The sequence below is a fragment of the Acyrthosiphon pisum genome, chromosome X, assembly GCF_005508785.2.
Source record: "Acyrthosiphon pisum isolate AL4f chromosome X, pea_aphid_22Mar2018_4r6ur, whole genome shotgun sequence".
In the NCBI taxonomy this organism is placed as follows: domain Eukaryota; kingdom Metazoa; phylum Arthropoda; class Insecta; order Hemiptera; family Aphididae; genus Acyrthosiphon; species Acyrthosiphon pisum.
The window spans coordinates 82,636,939-82,654,065 of NC_042493.1; the positions used below are offsets into that span (position 1 = coordinate 82,636,939).

The window sequence follows — 17,127 nt, forward strand, 5'->3', positions numbered from 1 at the left end:
TCAAATATCAATATTATAGGTATATTGTATTCGCTCAGAATCTAAATTTTATCAAAGTATTATTATTTGATATTTATTTATTAGCTATTACCCAACATTTCAGTTTTTGCTGTTGGTAAGATTTTGCTTGAAGCCGACGATATTATCTAATTCCAATTTCCAATATCTTAATATCTATCTAGATAACCGTATCTATGAGCGTCACAGACGATACACAGAATAGATAAAATCTATTATTTACATACATTTTGTGGTCGATATAATATTTATCCTATAGGCCATAAAAACCTCCGTCGATAAAATATATTAGGTAGCAACAATATGCAGACTACTCTAAAGTTTTTACCATGAATCAAAATCTGAATTTATTTTCCAACTTTATAGTTTTTACGATTACGATTTTCCAAATCTATGATAACAGCATTTAAGCGTTTAATTTCACGTACCGCGCTATCGAACGATTTTAATTCCGATAGTGAGTTATTACCGCCGCTGACCGAACACGTTTCGAATAATAATTAATCATTGAATTAACGATACTGATAACTCTGATATTATTTATGAATAATCATCAAACTATTATTATGTATTCACCTCCGATACGACGATACAACGATTAATTTATTAAACATACATCGACCAATCGGCAGTAACTACGACGATTTCGAATAGGTACTAATATCGAATGGTTATCCATAGCTGGTTTCCGATATCACGAATGATAATAATTTAGAAAACATAATATGATTGTTGTGTTGTTCTTGTGAAAAAACGTTAGTTTAATTTGTCAGTTAACTATTTTCTAATATGTTGTCGTTAATGACGTTTTCGTAGTTTCATAACGTTGCGCGCCCAAATGGGAAACATTCTGCGTAACTATCAACCAGACGGTCAGATTTATCGATCTCACCATTGCATCATAACGCAGTGTCAATTGTTCTTGTTTTAGGTGAGTATTCAATAGCCGTTGAGCGAATTTGTATAGATTCCATTCGGTTTGAATGATTTGCACCTATATTATCCTAAAACCCATTTATGCTGTTAAGTTACGCCAAGTGGTTATTCGTACCGATGTTTCCTTAGCGTTTACATTATTGTGCCGCTTACATGTATTTTCAGGTTAATTATTCCTTTCTGTTAGTATACAGTTTTTATAACATTTATTCAGAGTTTCAGTTGATATTACTTTTATAATATAATATACAATTCACATTTAGTAGACATTTGAAGTATTACAAATAACCTTGTGTCAATTGTAAATGAAGTGAAATTGGTAAGTGTATTTTCTGTAGCGTCTGTAGTACTATACTCACATTCCTTATATTCTTATCTACACACTACACCTTCATGGTTTGGTTATATTTTTATTTGTTGATAGTATTCTTAGATCATATATAATGGATGGAGTCATAGCATATTACGCGTATAAAATGAGTTGAAGCCAACATAACTATAGGAACTATAGGACCTGTGACATCTGCGCTTGCGCAACTGTTTATCTTAACTGCGCGTCTGCAGCACTTTGCGCCAAACATTAATGATAAGAGACCAAGCGCATGTGCATATCACTGAGGTCCTACAGTTATGTTGGCTTCATAAATTGTTTGTATGACTCTATCCATTGTATATGATCTAAGATAGTATTACATTGGTACCTATACTAACATTTAATATTATCATTTTTTGCCTTTTATATTGAATGATTAACAATGCAAATGTAAAATCGATCATTTCCAACAAAGTAACACAGATACCAAAGTCATATTCCGGATTAATATTAATTAGACGTTAATTTGTTTATTATATTCCAGGTTTGATAGGTGCATATACCTAAATTAATATAAAACCGAGTATAAAACTAATATGGTGGTGATACTGATATTTTATTTTTTTTCTGGTTGAGGAGAAATCGTTTGTACATCTAAAATACTCATAACTCGCTTTAAAATTAAAATGTAATAAAAAGCCCATGGTATTGCATAGATAATAATCTTACCTTTAAATTTTATAAGAAGTCAATTCACTCTAATTTTTAAACCGACAGAGCTTAACGTGATCTGCTGAGCGTACAATTTATATTACGCACTTGTAAGACGAAGACAAAAAATGTTGGTGTAATGTCCTCTTAGTACAAACTCTAATTTAATTTGAATGTAATATAATATTAACAAATTATTTTAATGTTGATTTAATGTATTTTATAGTAGGTAGCTTGTCAAATATGGAACTAGATATTGATGAAATGCCCGATAACTCTCATCATAAAAAGTATTCTAGTGAATTAGCTACCCAAGGTATATTATATATATGATTTACTTATGTTCCATACTATCATTAATTTTAAAAAAAAATATTTTTATTTAGATAAAATGATTATTAGAATCAAAAAGCAAGAACCAGACGTTGACATCGAAGGTAAAGATTCATCCACAGAGCATGATGAAGTTGTGTAAGTTTCAATACAATTGATTAAAAAAATACACAATTTAATAATCTGGTCTCAGATTCTATAGGATTTGATAATTATTATAGAATACAGAAACAAATTGCAACGTCAGCTATTTTATTACATTTATTGAATCAATAGTGAGCTAATGGTCCTTTAAACATGATTTAATGGCTCATGATTGGTCTATTAAATTGTATTGATCCATTAAATTAGTTCATTTTTATGCAACCTGGCATAAGTGTTTAATATTTATTCATGGGCTCAGTCTTAACAGTTTTTTCTGCAATATTTGAAAAAAAATTACTCTATTTATTATTTTTTTTTTATTTATTAAATAATGATATTTTATGTATCATGAATTATTTATCAAAAAAGCTTCATACCTATTTAAGTTAAAAATATTTTAGACTATTAAATATTAACAATCAATGTATTTTGATGAATATAAAAAAAAAGTTTTTTAATAAAGGTTTAACAAATAATTGTATTTTAATTTATAGATTTTTATGCTTACAAAACTTTCATTGAAGTATTATGAAATAATAATTTTATATAAAAATTAAGTTCGGAATGATTGTCTATATTATAATTGTAATATGTAAGCATACAATTATTTAAATACTTCAAAACGATTGAAATGTCGTTATCAGATGAAGTGTGCTGTGCTGTATCAATTGTTATATTACCCTGTAATTTATAGACGTAATATCAAAGCTGATAAACGTAAAACCAGTGGTTCCCAGCCGGGTAGAATAGTGATGATGAAATAACAAAAATTTTGTTGTTAAAATAATTATGTCATTTTACAATCAGCAAAATTGAAAACAAGAAATTAATTTTACTTATAATTTATTATTAATTACTAAGTTAATAAGTCATTTTAGTTGTATAATATATAGTTATTTTTTATCACTAAATAAAAAAAAAGGTAACCTGAATAAGAATGTCATAAGCCCGACCTGCGTGCAGTGAACCCGTTTAGGTCGGCCGCCCGAAAACGTTCTTATTCTGGATAGAGTATAGAACTATTTTTATTTTTAAAATAATCTTGAATAGTAAAGCTTTCAGTTTAAAGATCAGTTCAATTAAAAATAATTTATTTATCTTTTTGTAACTATATAACATAAAATGTAATCAATAATAACTCATATACAAATACAATTTATTTTTGTTGCTATTTTCTATATTTTTCATAAATGTAATATTTTATTTTTATTTAAATTTAATAGGTTGTGTTATAGTTCATTTAAATCAGAATATTATTTAAAATAAAATATATATACAAATTATAGGTCGTACACGTGCGAATTTGTTCAAAAAGTTGATGAAACTGAATCAGAGTTGATTGACATATGTGATGAACCAATTGAATCTATTCGTCAAGATGAAAACTATAGTAAGTTAATTCAAAATATTTGTTTTTATTATTTTGATTTAGTGAAAATCAGAATAGTTTGTTATAGCTTAATTCCAGATTTATATGTTTAAAGTTTTTTTACATGTCATTATTGAGGTTATATAGTCTTAAAAGAGTAAAATAATGTGGATGATTCATTGAACAGAGTTCATAGGAAAATTTTTTTTTGCATATTTGAAAATATTTCATGAGTTAGGGAATATTTAGCATATTTTGTAAATTATGAAGAAAAAATACTCATTAATTTAATTTTTAATATTATGGTACCTAAAAAAATATTTTACCAACCTTAGTTTTTATAAAATATAATTTTAATTAAAAAATAACACTCAGCTATTATAGTACTATTATTTCTCTGTGCCATCATGTATTACTTTACCAAACCTATACTGATAACAAAAACTTATTTATTTATCAAAAGTACAAAAATATTTTGGGTTTGCAATTGTGTGTAATTAAGTTTATAAAATTAATAAAATAAAAAATCTACAAATAATTATATTTATTTATAGAACCATTTTACATAAAATACCCTATTTTAACTGTTTTAACTTTTACTAAAATGCAATTATTCCATTATGCTAGTATAAATCTGACTATTCTAAAAAAAAAATTGCATATTTAAGCATATTATAATAAGATTTATTGATTATTTTTGCATATTTTGTCTAATTTTTGAGAGAACAATATAAGAACATTTGTAGGTTTTTGATATGTAAATGTCTTATGGCTGGGAGTACTTATGGCTTATCCGTACGTACTCACAACTCTCCCTTTTAGATTCTGAGTGGAACGATGAATGTAATGATTTCACAAAGATGTTTTTTTTTTTAATTTTTTTTTTTTGTGTCTGTCATCACTTTTTAGGATAGTAAAAGTGCTTGGATTTTCTTCAACAGTATCTTTTCTGAAAGGAAAGTGAATCTAGTTGGTACTTTGGGGGGTCGAAAGTGAAAATTTTACAGTAGTTTTCAAAAGCGCCGTGAAAAACAAAAGAAAAATTAAGGAAAAACGAGAATTTTTATACAAAATCTGTTTTCGAGAAAATTGACTTTGGTTTTTGGTGTAACTTTACAACAAATGACCGTAGATACATGAAATTTTTACTGAATGTTTATATTAGAATTTTCTATACGCGATAAAATTTTGAAAAAAAATTGACTCTTTTTGAGCTGTTTACGGATATTGTCAGTTTTCAATTTTTTTAGTTTTTTTTTCTATAAATATCAATAAAGTTTTATCTGTTCGGCTAAAAATGTAAAAATTTAATACAACGCTCCTAATATATTGTTACAATAGCAGTTGAAAAATATTAAAATTCTTATGTCAACTATATTCAGTAGAAACAAGACATATACATGTACCGATGTATCTGTATGTAGTGTAGATACTCTTAGTTTTTTTTTTTAGAGAAAATCAGCATCGTATTTAAGGTGTTTTAAGAGAATCTAAATCCGGATTTAGTTGTAACCTACCCATACATTGTAATATAATATAGTATGAAATATGAATATGAGATAAATATTATAACCTTGGATAATATAAGGTAATTTAAGTACCTAGATCAGCGGTTCTCATCCTTTTTATACCCACGTACAACCTAATATACTCTGTTCGCCGAGAGAAAACGCCGCGGCCTGACAAAAATTGGTTCGTTCTGCACATTCCCTCACGTCACTCACCCATAGCTGCCAGCGGCAGGATGTGACTGCCGACAGACCAGGCATCTTGGAGGGGAAATAGAGCCTCGGCGAGCCATGTGCAGAACTGGCGTGTTCTCTCGGCGAACAGAGTATATACAGTTTAACAATTATCGTAGCCTCTTATAACCAAATAATCTATTTTATTTTTTTATAAAAATGTATACGTTATTTTACATGACATATAGAATTGTATTTTATTTTATAACTACAAAGTTATTTTGTTATAACAATATAACAAAAATAAAATGAAATATGTATAATTATTATTTATATCAAATAAACCAAATAATATTTAATATAAGTTATGATCTATTGACAATTCCTTTTTTTGTTTTAAAGGAAAATTTTCTTCGCTTACCACCTATAAGCCTTCCGTGTACGACAGAATAGAAACGCTGATCTAGATATTTGACTTCTTTATTTATTTGTTTTAATCATTATTACAATATTCATAGCACCTGCATAATATTACCAATCCTATAAAACATACTGGGTATTAACTAAACATTTTGAATAATAGTACCTATATTTATAATTATATTTTTATTATTATTATCAATACTAAATTTATTTATATTATCTATCATTAATTACTGCTGTTTTTCTAGATTTATAGATATAAAGTTAAATTATAAAAAAAAACTTTTTCATAGACAAATAGGTAATAACTATAGTTCCTGGGCGATTAAGTAAGTTGTAGTCAAATTTTTTTTGAAATGATAGTTAAATTCAGATAATCCGAATCATTTAGTGAATTATCACTCTTTAGTAAATATTATATCAGATTTTAAATAATTTGTTTTATATTATGTAATATTCATTATATTATTTACTAATGACATTTTTCATGATTTTTAACATTTTTTAAATTTCTTTAGTTTCCAACAACCTGAAAATGTATATTTTCTCCATGTGATATCAATAATTTATAAAGCAATATAGATAGATTGTTTGTATGGTATGTAAATATATTTGATTATATCTGAATGCCTCTAATTGTATAAGAAATGCATTTTGATGATGTATGAACTTGGAATGTGCAAGATTAATATAAACTTTTTTAGCTTTTAAAATTAATATGCCAGAAAGAAATATTAAAATATTGCACTCGCTTTTGTGGAAAAGTTTCTTATTTCTTAACAATATATTTGATTGTCATGAACTATTAAGACAGGTGAATTTTAAAGTACTTGCATTTAACCAAAAAATAATTGTATGTACCTTTTTATTTTTACTACTCGTCCTACCAATATTGTTTACTTAAATGTATTAACAAACATTAATTTTAGTCATAACATTTTTGTAAAACTAATGGAAAAATTTTAATAGACTTGTCATTCCTAAAAAAAAAAAATGAAATGTTGATAATATGATAGTAAAAAATACTAGTTTATTGTCAGATTAAACATTTTTATTCAGATCATATATTATGTCTATAATTTTATTGATTGTAATTATTAGATGCATTTAAATTGTAAATATAAAACATGACATTGGTATAATCGTTGGTTATATTTAAGTAATAAATACCTAATAATATTTAATAATTACTGTTTTTTTATTGTATACATATACAATTAATACTGTAACATGTTAAATATTTAAAATAAAATATAAATAAATACGTATAAAAATTATATTTTAACAATTAATTTTCACAATAGTATATCCAGCTGTAACTAACTCTGATGATGAAGATACCAAGGATGTGACGTGGCAACCACCATCTAATATTTTAACTCCTGGGGAACGCTTAACACGCAAACATATTAAGTGTTTGTATCCAAAAGTTGAAAAACCTGTATCAAAGAAAAATAAATGTAAAAATAATAAGAATAACGAAGTACCAATTAAACGCTTGGTATGTAATTCGTAAAATGGTACCATTCATTGAATTTGAATAGTTAAATATTTATAACCTTTTATTTTACTTCAATTAGAAAAAGGGTCGTTTACCAAAAAGTAAACAAGTTTTAGAAGACATAGATGTTTCAAAGCCAGCTACTGATTTAACAGACGAAACAACTGTTGGTGAATCAATAGCAAAAAAAAACTGTGATTCACTGCCTCCTAAAGGTAATATTTTGCAGTTTTAATCTAAAGTAAAATTTAATACATATAGATATAAGTATTCATAGCAAAACCCTTTTAACATGATTGTATTAAAGTTAAAATGCTAATACTAATAGGCACTATAGCTTTTACCTGTGTCTGTTTAACGTTTAAAGTTATGAGTTTAAATACCAGATTGTACTGTTTTTTTTTTAAATTTATTTTTGGTCATAATAATGTTAATTTGCAATAATTTGTGTTTTAGTTGGGAGACCAAGAAAAGGTATGGCGACACCAAAACAACGCCTGGCACGTATTATAAAAATACACAAAATGATAAAATAATTACTCAGTAAAAATCAGAATAGAATGCATTTTAATATTTAAGTGCCAAATAGTTTATATTTTTAATAACCGGTAGTAACTTATAATGTTCCAGTAAAGCAATTGTATATAGAAGTGTAAATTAAATTACAACTACTTAAAAGTATTCTTACTTTTGCTGTCATTTTGTATAAATCAAAAATTGTTATTAAAATGTATATTTTACTCTACACTTTATATCCAAAATAAAAATTATATTAAATGTTTTTTGTTGAAATATTCTTTAATCAGTATTCTACTTCATAAAGATAACTTTTTATGTAAGGCAATATTTATTTATTTTATTACTTCATTTTATATAATAAATAAATTCAACAATGATGTTTTTCACTAAATTTGCTTGTTGTAAATGTTAGAGACTAAAAACGACAGACTGTATTTTGTTAGATTTTTAGATATTACATGTAAGAATTTAAAAAAAAATAAGTAGTCCATTTATGAATTAAAGTATTGTAGCTTACTTATCTTTTATAATTAAATAAATCTTAAAAAATTATTATAATAAAAAATATTTTGAGTAATAACACAAATGAAATAGTCAATTTTCTTTGTAATATTGTTATGCTCACTACCAAAATTTCAAATTAATTTTATTGTGTTTACTTTATGATAAATAATAGTACTAAATATTTTACCGTATTTATGATGTGTATAAAATTATTTTAAAATAAATATTATTTTGAACAACATTTATATTAAGTAAAAACAAACTACAAAGAATTGTTGTATTTATAGAATTATAAAATAGAAATTATCTTAAAGTTAAAATATTTAGTTAAAATTTGTAAAAATATTAATTTTATTGAATACCTACATTTATATTTTTATTATTATTGTATTCATTTTAGAATTTAATCCTATTTTTGTAATTTGTATTTTATTTACACATTCATTTTTTTGTTTTCATATTTAGATAAGTACAAAGTTTTATATGAAAAGTTTATTAAATAATCTGTCTTAAAGATATTGATGAACACAAGCTTTATTTAAAAAATGAAAATATATAATTTTAAATAATGGCCTCGTTTTGTAATTTAAAAAAAAAAATAGGAAGTTAAAGTATGTCTAAAGGTTTCTATGCTTTTTTTGTAAGTATAAAATAATATTGAACTAATAGATAGTACTGCACGTCATAATAGAAGCATTGAGAATGGTGTGTCAACATCTAGGGAGTAATGCAGCCCGTCTTGACATTAAGTGTGCATATTGAGAATATTGCTTAGAATTATTAATGTATTGTAGTGTAACTCATAATTACAGAAGATTTTTCAAGTATTTGACTGATTAATTGACGTAAATATTTCTGTTAGCAGTGTTAGCCAATCGCAAGTATAATACCATACTATAATATATACAATGTGGACTATTATTGTCAAATTTATATTATGGTCAAGGTCTAATATTATCGAAAGTTGATAATCATAGTGGCTTGTACCCTGATTGCTATTTAAATGGTCCATGGCCAATCCACGTACCTACTACCTAGTACCTATAAATTAGAATTCAATTTTGTGGGAGTGAACTATTGATGTCTAGGGGGAAACCTTCCTTCTGATGGCCGAAGGAGACCTAGTTATTTTATAATTTCTATGAAATAAACTAATACGATAAAGACCTATAGAAGTGTGATACAATTACTATTTGATATAATCAATATACCATATTTATATTATGACTTATGAAGAACTGTCAGCTATAATTACAGACCGCACATATTACAAATTGTTATACCTGTTTTAACTTAACCTATGCCTGACGAAAACTCGGACTACTTGAATACATTTGGGCTGATAACTTATAAATATTTTTTATCAGCCCAAAATTGGGCCGAATTTTCTGTTTTCCCGGGGCCAATTTATATTCCCAGCCCGGCCTTGATAGGTAAATAATTGCAATAATATTCAATCATGACTAAAAAAACTTATTTAGTCATACATTCAATAATTACAATTTTAGTCTTTAACTGTGACTGTCGACAATATCAATATAAGACTGTTTCTTTTAATAAGGTAGGTTAACTTTTATCCATGTCATTTTTTTACAACTATAATTTTATTGTATTCAGTTTTATATTCTGAGTGGAACGAGAAAGCTAGTGGTTTTCAATGGTGTTTATTTTATTTATTTTTTTTTTATCCTGTAAGTATACAAAATGTCTACTAGAAGGAGTGTTTCGATTTCAACATATGTATAGTATTTTATCTTTTAGCTGTGACAGCTTGAGTCATATTGCTCATGACCCGAGAGTCATGTGGTCGAGCTAGGTCGCCAACCACGAGCCGAGACCCCAAAAGGTCGGAGCGCCGTGGATTTTTATGTTTTGGAATGCCAGAAATGTTAACAATAATAACAATAAATAGACATGACACACTGTTCAGGTAAAAATATAAGTATATTAATTAATTTTGGCGCCGAAAAAGCAGTCAGCATAAAACTCGGACTGAGAAAAATAAAGTAAAAAAAAAAACACACACCACAATAATAATATGAATCAGCCAATATGGCAATAATAATATAACTTCTAAATTATAGGGATACGGGGTTAAAGATATATATATACAAGTTCAAGTACGTTACCACCATGTCTCTTAGGTGCCATCCGATGGTACTACGGCGATCGCGGCACCCTACTACTCCAACATTGCGCTTGGACCAACGTCTGGTTAGAAAGTGTCGTCCGATGGCTTAGTCGAGCACAAACGTACGAAAAAGACGACGGATGACAGAGACAGTGGGGAGTAGAGAGACAGAGCGAGAGCATGTGGTCATGTGGACACACATTAATCAGCCGATATCCCTATACACGTTATTAGTCGGCGTGGCCCAGACCACGGAGACAAAAGAGGGGAGCGTCTGTGCTTTCGTCGCACCGGCAGGTATTGTCGTCGATCGGCGGACTTGGACCCACGGGACAAAGTCGGCTGTCGCACGCACATGCAACATTTTTAAAATTACAGCCTAATGTGTACAAACGTTGGTCGAATTGTCACCCAACTTTAATCGTCACATAGCAAATTCGATCAAGATGGTACTTTAGACAGGTAATTTTTCGATTTTCTCAATAATTATTTAATGCCACGAGAAAAACCACCGACAAATTACAAAAAACCGCTAAAAATGGGCTTTTAATTGCTAACGCTTTGTTTATCACCATAGAAACGAATAAAAAATAATCTATACATATAAAATCCAAATACCACTGACTCACTCCTCGCTGAAACTCAAAAACTACACAAAGTACGAACATGAAATTTGGAATAGAGGTTCTTCTCATATTTTCACAGTGCAATAAGAAATGATTTTCAAAAATGTAGCAATTATAATTATTCACCTCCAATATGACGTATTGTGCCCGTGGGTAGTGATGGGCACTATCGAATAGTTTTTAGTATCAATTGTCATTTGATAGTTTAAAAAACAACCGAGTGATTTTTCAACTGAATAGATATTATTACTATCGATTTCATTGAAAAATTATCGAGTAATACACTCGATAGCTTAAAACAATCAGACAGTGCCCATCACTACTCGTGGGTATCCAGCATTCCAGCTACCTGCAACTTATCCTTTTTGTCCGACGGTCAACAGGAGAAATTGTTCCGAAAAGTTTATCGATAAAAAATAATTTTATGCATTGCATGTAGATACACCAATACTCCAATTATATTTTAAACGATAATATTATAACCCCCCAAAATATATTAATATATAAGTATTAAATACTCCTAAAAATCCGGGATGATCAAACTATGACTTCAATACTATTTTAGGTACACTGTATACAAATTTTTTTTCAACTAAAAAGCTTTACTAATATATAGGCTATATTTTATCTCCCATCTCGTTGTGTCCTACCTGATAATACACTGTTCGCATGACCATAAGCGAAACTCACGGGCAACATCACGCGGGATGGCTAAAAATTAAAATATAACATGATTTGCTTCTATAGTTCTATACCTAAGCAGAGCGAGTTATGCTCAAAAGGAGATAATTAATCACAATTTTTTCACGGGCAACGCCGGGTTATTCAGCCAGTAATATTAGGTATATAATTGATTCAACTTACAAGCTATAATGAATAAAACCAATATAAAATATCCTGACTGACAAACCATCTCCGCTCAGAATCGTTTTTCTTATACAATGATATTACATCCTTCAATTTAAGTTTAATACAATTAATAATACATTGACCAATTTATAACCTACTGTACAACAGAGTGACATCCACTAACCCGCTTTTTTAATATTTGAGTATCATTGTATCAAAGTATTTTTAGTTTCCGCAAAACTTGCTGAAAATGTAATCATCGTAAAAAACCAGACTCATACATTTCGTCTTCACTGTTACGACGCTGTCAATTTCGACGCCGAACGTTTCACAGCTGAATGTTTCGCCACCGCAATTTTTGCCACCAATCACTGTCGGTTCAATTAGGGGCTATTGCCCCCCTCCCCCACACGAAAAAAATACTACTTGGTGACGTCTCGGGCCTTGGCCAAACCTGGTAACTTCACGTCAAAAACCTAGTACTACTCGGCCTAACCTGGTGGCTTCATTGCCAAACCTGGTAACTTCTCAGCCAACCAGCTAACTTCTCGGCCAACTGGATGACTTCTCGTACTAAGCCTGGTGACTTCTCAGCCAAATCTGGCGAGTTCTTGTCAGAAACCTGGTGAATTCTCATCAGAAACCTGGCGACATTTCAAGACTATTCTTTTTTTTTATATCTATTTTTCCAATGAACTCTTGCATCAATTGGTCAAGATTGAATATTCATCGGTATTGAGTCTTATACGTCTTTTTCAGTTTATAACCTTCTGTATTTCCCTAATATTTGGATGTCCCATAGCAAAAAAAGTTTATAAAAGCGAAGTTTTCTGGTTATTCGCCTAATTTTCCAATGAACTATTGCATCAATGGATCAACAGTAAATATCCATCGGTATTGAGACTTCTCCGTCTTTTCCAGTTGATAATCTTCTGTATTTCCCTATAGGTTTAGCTGAGAAATCACCAGATTTCTGATGACAACTCACCAGGTTTGGCCAAGGCCCGAGACGTTACCAAGTAGGCCGAGACGTCACCAGGTTCATAGAGAAGTCATCAGATTTGGCTGAGAAGTCACCAGGTTTCTGATGAGGACTCACCAGGTTTCGGATGAGAACTCACCAGATTTGGCCGAGAAGTCAGCCGGTTGGCCGAGAAGTCACCAGACATGGCCGTGAAATCAGCTAGTTGGCCGAGAAGTTAGCTGGTCGGTTGAGAAGTCACCAGGATTGGCGGAGAAGTCACCAGGTTCGCCTAGAATTCATCGGGTTTAGCTGAGAAATCACCAGGTTTCTGATGAGAACTTATCAGGTTTCGGATAAGAACTCACCAGGTTTGGCCAATAAGTCAGCCGGTTGGCCGAGAAGTCACCAGACATGGCCGTGAATTCTAGTAATATAGTAATAACAATAACAATAACAATAACAATATCAATGGTAATGGTAATGGTAATGGTAATGGTAATGGTAATGGTAATGGTAATGGTAATGGTAATGGTAATGGTAATGGTAATGGTAATGGTAATGGTAATGGTAATGGTAATGGTAATGGTAATGGTAATGGTAATGGTAATGGTAATAGTTATAGTAATAATAATGATAATTAAAGTAATAGTATTAACAATAATAATTATAATTATTAAAGTTATAATAATAGTAAAAGGATTCTGTAGTGCATTGCTTAACACATTTATTATGCACAACACCTCTTTAAGAAAACTTAAAATTCCTGCAACAGCATAATAAAAATATTTTGGATACCTATTTATTGTTTATTATTTACCTATTACTCGAGTAACATCTTTATCTGCTTGATCATCTATTTCAGAATTTAATAATGTCACAATAGCAGTATAGTTTTTCAACATGGCCTCACAATTCTTGTAGCGGCAAACCCACCAAGTATCACATACTTTTAAAATGTTTCCATTTTTCAAACCAAGGTTTGTCTGAATTTCTGATAGTTTTAAGTTGTTAGATGGATGGGAAAAGTGAACATATACAGCCTCTAATACCATTTAATACATTGCGTGCACTCTAAACATAATTAAATAAAGATAAATAACAACTAATATAAATTTTAAATTAGTACATTATTGTAGATACATATACCTTAATATTTTTACAAAAATCTACCATAACTAAGTTGAGTCGATATGCCATGCGCATAAATTGCACACGGATGTATTTCTTTTATTTTCGCTTGAACACCATTGAGTTTTCCTGACATCACATTTGCTCCATCATCCCAATGATTGCGCAATGATATTCAACGATTTGGTGTCAATTTGTTGGAGTTTAAAAAAAATGTTTATAGCAGTTACAATACTACTAGCACCCTGGCCACTAGAAACATTAACAAACCCAATAAACCGTTCATGTACTTCTAAACCAACTACATATCTCACACAGATTGATAGTTGTTCTTCTCTAAAACACCTAGACAATCAAATCAAACATAGTTAATGATAGACTTAGGTTACTTTATTATTGTACAAACATTACATGATTATTTAAATTTTTATTTATAAATAATCATATTAATAAATAGCAACAAATTTGTACACCTTGCATCGTCGCGCATTATAGAGAAAAAACCAACATCAGATAGTTCACTTAAAATTAATCGTTTGACCTAATCAGCACACAATTTGATTAAATCTTCTTGTATTACCCAGCTAGTAAGGTTAATTTTTTTCAAATACATGTCTTCACATTCATTGTCATATTTTGAGAAAAGTTTGCACATTTCTTTAAAATTGCCTAGAAGTAATGAATCACAAATAATAATTTGAAATAAATAAAATAATAGTTGCTTATGAATGCTAACCTTGATTGTTTGAATCATATTTTTCATCATGACCCCTAAAAGAAATTCCTTGTTTGGCCAAGTACAAGGCTATATCAATCAAATGTGTTAAATAATTACGATTTCTTTTTATTTGTTGCTGATGTTGAGAACATAATTGTGATAACACTGTACCATTTTTTTACTACATTTATATTCATTTATTCTTGAAAGACAAACTAAATGGTTAGTAGTAGAAGCATGTGATTTAAATCTATAAGAGAGCTGGAAATCAAATTAATAATTATTATAATTAATTAAACAATAGAATTAATAATGTAACTTGCACTTTTCCAATTATTGAATCCAACTTTTGTAAATGAATCTTCAGCATTTCCAGATTCACTGGAAAACATGCGGCAAACGTAGCAAAAACCAGAATCTTTATTAATACTGTATTCTAGCCATTCAAAATTCTTAAAAAATCCAGCTGAGAAAGAGCGATTTTGTGAACCAATTTTCTTTTTAGGGAAATTCTAAATAAGCAATATAAAAAGCAATACTAATAGAACAACTAATCATCTAAATTAAGCGAAGGAAATTACTTGCAAGTGATATTAAAATTAAAACAAAAAATATAATGCCTGGGTCAAATGTTAATAAAATACATACTTTTAGAATAGGTCTTCTAGGACCTGAGTCAAAATCACCAAGATCTAAATCATTGACATCACTAGAAACATCAAGTCCAGGGTCATCAATATCTTTTTCGCATTTAGAATGGGGTAAATCATAGACTGCAGTCGGAACATTATTAAGACTCGAGTTTGGTTTTTTAATATTAAAAATACCAAACATTTTATTAATAATTATTGTATTGAATAGTTTTCACTTTACTGCGATATAATACAAATTAAAAACACTTATAATTTATATATTAAAATTAATTATAATCAAGAGTCACAACGATAACAAGTATTGAGCACCGCTATAATAAATATCACGGTTCACGGACCACGGTTTTCACTTTTCTTATTCTAAGACCGTGAATACGATGTTTACAAAATTTACGACACGGACTATGGACCATGGACGGTTTTTGTGGAAAGGGGATCAAGTCAGTTTTTAAAAATTAAATATCATACTTGAATACTTTTGTTTTGAAACTAATTTTACGCGGGATTGGCTGGTGGCACTGATATATGGCGCTATCTTATTCTCAATAATATTATCTATCGAGATAGCGGTTTTCAGAAAAACCGTTCATTTTCCATTTATAGATTCTTCGACCGTGATCACGATTAAATATATTATAACATAAATCGTGCCCGTGATTAAAAATGACACTGATAAAATGAATCTGATAATAAAATGTTTGATAATTATACAATGTTGATAAATTAAAATTATTAAAGACAATCAACACACAACTTAATAAGTTATAATATGCCTTATGGGATTCGGGAATCACACATTACGTTCGAAAACTGGGTGGGCTAAGCCTACCCAAGCCCCACCACCCCCCATATTTGCGCCTATGATCCTGGTTACTTCTCGTCCGAAGTTTTATAACTGCTAAGACAAATCTGGTGAGTTCTCGGTGAACCTGGTGACTTCTCTGCCAATCCTAGTGACTTCTCAGCCGACCGGCTAACTTCACAGCCAAATCTGGTGACTTATCGGCCAAACGGCCGAATTCATAGCAATCCTGGTGACTTCTCGGTCAACCGGTTGACTTCTAGGAAAATCCTGGTGAGATATCATAAGAAACCTGGTGAATTCACAGCCAAACCTGGTGACTTCTCTGTGAACCTGGTGCCTTCATGGCCAAATCTGGTGACTTCTCAGCTGAACGGGTAATTTCTCGGCCAAATGGCTGACTTTACGGCAAATCCTGGTGAGTTCTCATCTGAAACCTGGTGAGTTCTCAGCCAAACCTGGTGACTTGTTTGCGAACCTTGTGCCTACATGGCCAAACCTGGTAACTTATCGACTGATCGGCAAACTTCTCGGCCAAATAGCTGACTTCACGGCAGAGTCTGATGACTTCTCGGCCAACCAGCTGAATTCCTAGCCATCCTGGTGACATCTCAGTTAACCTGCCGACTTCTCGGCAAATCCTGGTAACTTCTAGGCATACCCTGTTGAGTTCTCGTCAGGAATCAGGTGACTTCTCTGCGAACCTGGTGACTTCTTAGCCGACGGGCTAACTTTTCGGCCAACTGGCTGATTTCACGGCGAACTCTGCTGACATCTCTGTCAACCAGCTGACTTCTCAGCTA

General features: G+C 30.0%; 2 protein-coding genes across 4 annotated transcripts; one reads left to right on the forward strand and one right to left on the reverse strand.

Annotated features, from left to right (window-relative positions):
- The first annotated feature begins 495 nt into the window (after positions 1–495).
- Positions 496–9,023, forward strand: LOC100165111. 3 transcript variants are annotated; one of them, XM_008191679.3, is made up of 7 exons: positions 496–949; positions 2,208–2,294; positions 2,365–2,449; positions 3,742–3,845; positions 7,234–7,430; positions 7,510–7,645; positions 7,887–9,023. In XM_008191679.3, the coding sequence occupies exons 2-7, from the start codon at positions 2,222–2,224 to the stop codon at positions 7,964–7,966; spliced, it is 675 nt and encodes a 224-aa protein (XP_008189901.1). In that variant the 5' UTR covers positions 496–949; positions 2,208–2,221; the 3' UTR covers positions 7,967–9,023. The 3 variants fall into 3 exon arrangements, with proteins under 3 accessions (XP_008189901.1, XP_001946513.1, XP_016655964.1); XM_001946478.5 differs by having other exon boundaries at positions 499–949; positions 2,205–2,294; XM_016800475.2 differs by lacking the exon at positions 496–949 and adding an exon at positions 956–1,273 and having other exon boundaries at positions 2,205–2,294.
- Positions 9,024–14,692: 5,669 nt separating this feature from the next.
- On the reverse strand, positions 14,693–15,657 carry LOC115033165 (zinc finger MYM-type protein 1-like). Its single transcript, XM_029485265.1, has 4 exons — positions 15,580–15,657; positions 15,189–15,381; positions 14,888–15,034; positions 14,693–14,820 (listed from the first exon to the last, which is right to left on the reverse strand). Exons 1-4 carry the CDS (start codon positions 15,655–15,657, stop codon positions 14,693–14,695), a joined length of 546 nt encoding a protein of 181 aa, XP_029341125.1.
- Between the last annotated feature and the right edge of the window lie 1,470 nt (positions 15,658–17,127).